The 2,691-nt window shown below is 46.7% G+C and overlaps 1 protein-coding gene across 1 annotated transcript; it reads left to right on the plus strand.

The window, feature by feature from the left end:
- The first annotated feature begins 294 nt into the window (after positions 1–294).
- LOC125105561 (translation initiation factor IF-2-like) lies at positions 295–2,293 on the plus strand. Its single transcript, XM_047739140.1, has 2 exons — positions 295–887; positions 2,265–2,293. The coding sequence occupies exons 1-2, from the start codon at positions 510–512 to the stop codon at positions 2,271–2,273; spliced, it is 387 nt and encodes a 128-aa protein (XP_047595096.1). The 5' UTR covers positions 295–509; the 3' UTR covers positions 2,274–2,293.
- Positions 2,294–2,691: the final 398 nt, after the last annotated feature.

The following is a 2,691-nucleotide window of genomic DNA, read 5'->3' on the forward strand; positions in this document are numbered from 1 at the left end:
CACCGAGGCGGCGAAGGGCCGGGAAGCGTGTGATGGCTTGTCATTTTTCACGTTTTAACAATGGATACCACACTTCCTAATTTAAAAAACACTTTCTAAAACAGCTTCCAGGACGCCTGGGTGGCTCAGTGGGTTGAGCCTCTGCCTTCAGCTCAGGTCATGATCTCAGGGTCCTGGGATCGAGCCCCGCATCAGGCTCTCTGCTGAGCCTGCTTCCCCCTCTCTCTCTGCCTCTCTGCCTACTTGTGATCTCTCTGTCAAATAATTAAAAAAAAAAAAAAAAAAGACTCCAATTTATCCGCAAGTCACTTCTGAGGCGACTCCCTAAAGATGTGCAGTTACTCTGTGTTTTGGAGCTGCTTCGGAAGCCGTTGCCCACGTCCGCTCATCGTGACTTTGACAATTTGGGGTACACTTTGCGAAAGGCCTAGTTTTGTCAGAAGACTTCCCTCCCCACGCCCTCTCCCTTCCACTCGAAGACAGTCACCCGGGTCGGCGGTGGCCAGGACATGGGGTCACCAGTCCTACGTTTTGTCTTCGTGAAGGTGATTCTCCGGAGGAGACAGTCTCTGAATCCCAGTGGGGAGAGAAAAACAACACAAAAGCCAGACCCACCGACGTGGGCTCTGCCTGCTCCCCGGAGGGTTCGCCTTCCCGCGGCGCCAGCCGCCCCACCCTCCGTCGCCGGCTGGAATGAAATAAAGACGCCGCTGCTGTCGCTAACCCCGACACAGGCTCCAGCCGCCCGGCCAGCGACCTCCCCTCTGCCATCAGCTGCCTTTGGAGTCTCGGCCCTGAGACTCGTAGGCGGTCCCCGGGGAAACCGCCCGCGCGCACCGCGCGCTCCCGGCAGCACCTCCCGGCCCAGGCGGCGGTCTCCTCCGCAGGTAATGACCGCGCCTCTCCCGGGCGCTTCTGGGAGCATCGGAGTGAATTTGAGGCTGCCCTCAGAGCCTCTAGTTTAACTTAGACTAACTTAAATCTCTGACTTTGGCGACGATCTTTCCAAACATTTTCTTGTGATTCAGGGAAAAGACAAATCAAGTAGAAATTCTAGTGTGTGTGGATTATTGTATAAACTGAGGAATATTAATAATTAAGATATACTAGACTTACCTCCAACAATGATTTATAGCATCCTGTAAAAAAAACAAAAACAAAAACAAACCTCAAGCTGGGGGAAAAAAACCCCAGAATTTTTAAAAATTAACATATAATGTATTATTTGCCCCAGGAGTACGGGTCTGTGATTCATCAGTTTTACACAATTCACAGCACTCCCCATAGCACATACCCTCCCCAATGTCCATCATCCAGTCACCCTATCCCTCCTCCCCTCCCCTCCAGCAACCCTCCGTTTGTTTCCCAAGATTAAGAGTTTTTTCACACATCTTTGGTCATTAGCCACCTGAATTAACTTCTCAGGGAAGATCTCACCTGCTTTATTACCTTGACATAATTTCTTTCTTGCAACATGTACATAACAAAATTACCATTTTGAGCGTGCAATTCAGTGCATTAAGTACATTCACAGTGTTGTTGAACTATGGCCACCTTCCGTCTCCAGAGAGCGCTTTCATCACCCCAAACAGAAAACTGGTATCCTGAGCAAGAACTTCCCATTGTCTCCTCCCCTCAGACCTTAGCAACTTCTATTCTATTCTATTATCTCTAGAAATTTACCTAAGCTATTTTATATACATGAAATCATACACTACTTGTCTATTTGTGTGTAACTCATTTCACTTAGCATCATGTTTTCATGTTTCATCCATGTTCTGACATCTATCAGAATTTCATTCCTTTTTATGGATTTAAAAAAAAAGATTTTATTTATTTATTTGACAGAGAGACAGCAAGAAAGGGAACACAAGTAGGGGAGTGGGAAAGGGAGAAGCAGGCTCCCCACTGAGCAAGGAGCCTGATGTGGGGCTCAATCCTAGAACCCTGGGATCATGATGTGAGCCAAAGGCAGACACTTAACAACTGAACAACCCAGGCACCCCCCTCTTTTATGGCTATTATTCCTACAATGTGTATACACAGTTTAACCATTTATACATTAGTGGACAGGTTTGTTTGTTTGTTTGTTTGTTTTTTAAAAGATTTTAAATGATTTTGACAGACAGATCACAAGTAAGCAGAGAGGCAGGCAGAGAGAGAGGAGGAAGCAGGCTCCCTGCTGAGCAAGGCAGAGGCTTTAACCCACTGAGCCACCTAGGCACCCCTTGTTTTTTGTTTTTTGTTTTTTTTTCTCCTTTTAGCTATTATGAATAATGCTGCTATGGGCATAGGTGTACAAATTTGAATCCGCGTTCTCAAGTCTTTCAGGTATCTATCTAGAAGTAGAATTGCTCGGTCATACTGTGACTCTGTGTCCAACTTATTGAGGAGCTGAAAGATGGTTTCCTACAGCAGCTGCACAATGTTACATCCCCACCAGCAATGTCTGAGGGTTCCAGCTCTCCACACCCTCATCAACACTTGTCTCTTTGTTTGCGTAACAGCTGTCCTGATGGGCTTGCCGGTGTTTCACTGCTGTGGGTGTATGTTTCCCTGATGGCAAGTGATGGTGAGCATCTTCCTCTGTGCTTCTAGCTACCTGTGTATCTTTTTTGGAGAAATGTCTAGTTTAACCTTTGCCCATTGTTTAACTGGGTTGTTTGGCTTTGTTGGTGTGTTGAGTTGTAG

This window comes from Lutra lutra, chromosome 7 (assembly GCF_902655055.1).
Source record: "Lutra lutra chromosome 7, mLutLut1.2, whole genome shotgun sequence".
Classification (NCBI taxonomy): domain Eukaryota; kingdom Metazoa; phylum Chordata; class Mammalia; order Carnivora; family Mustelidae; genus Lutra; species Lutra lutra.

Bases quoted from the DNA above. Each gene is read 5' to 3' on its own strand.
- LOC125105561 (XM_047739140.1), top strand. From the start codon at position 510: ATGGGGTCACCAGTCCTACGTTTTGTCTTCGTGAAGGTGATTCTCCGG.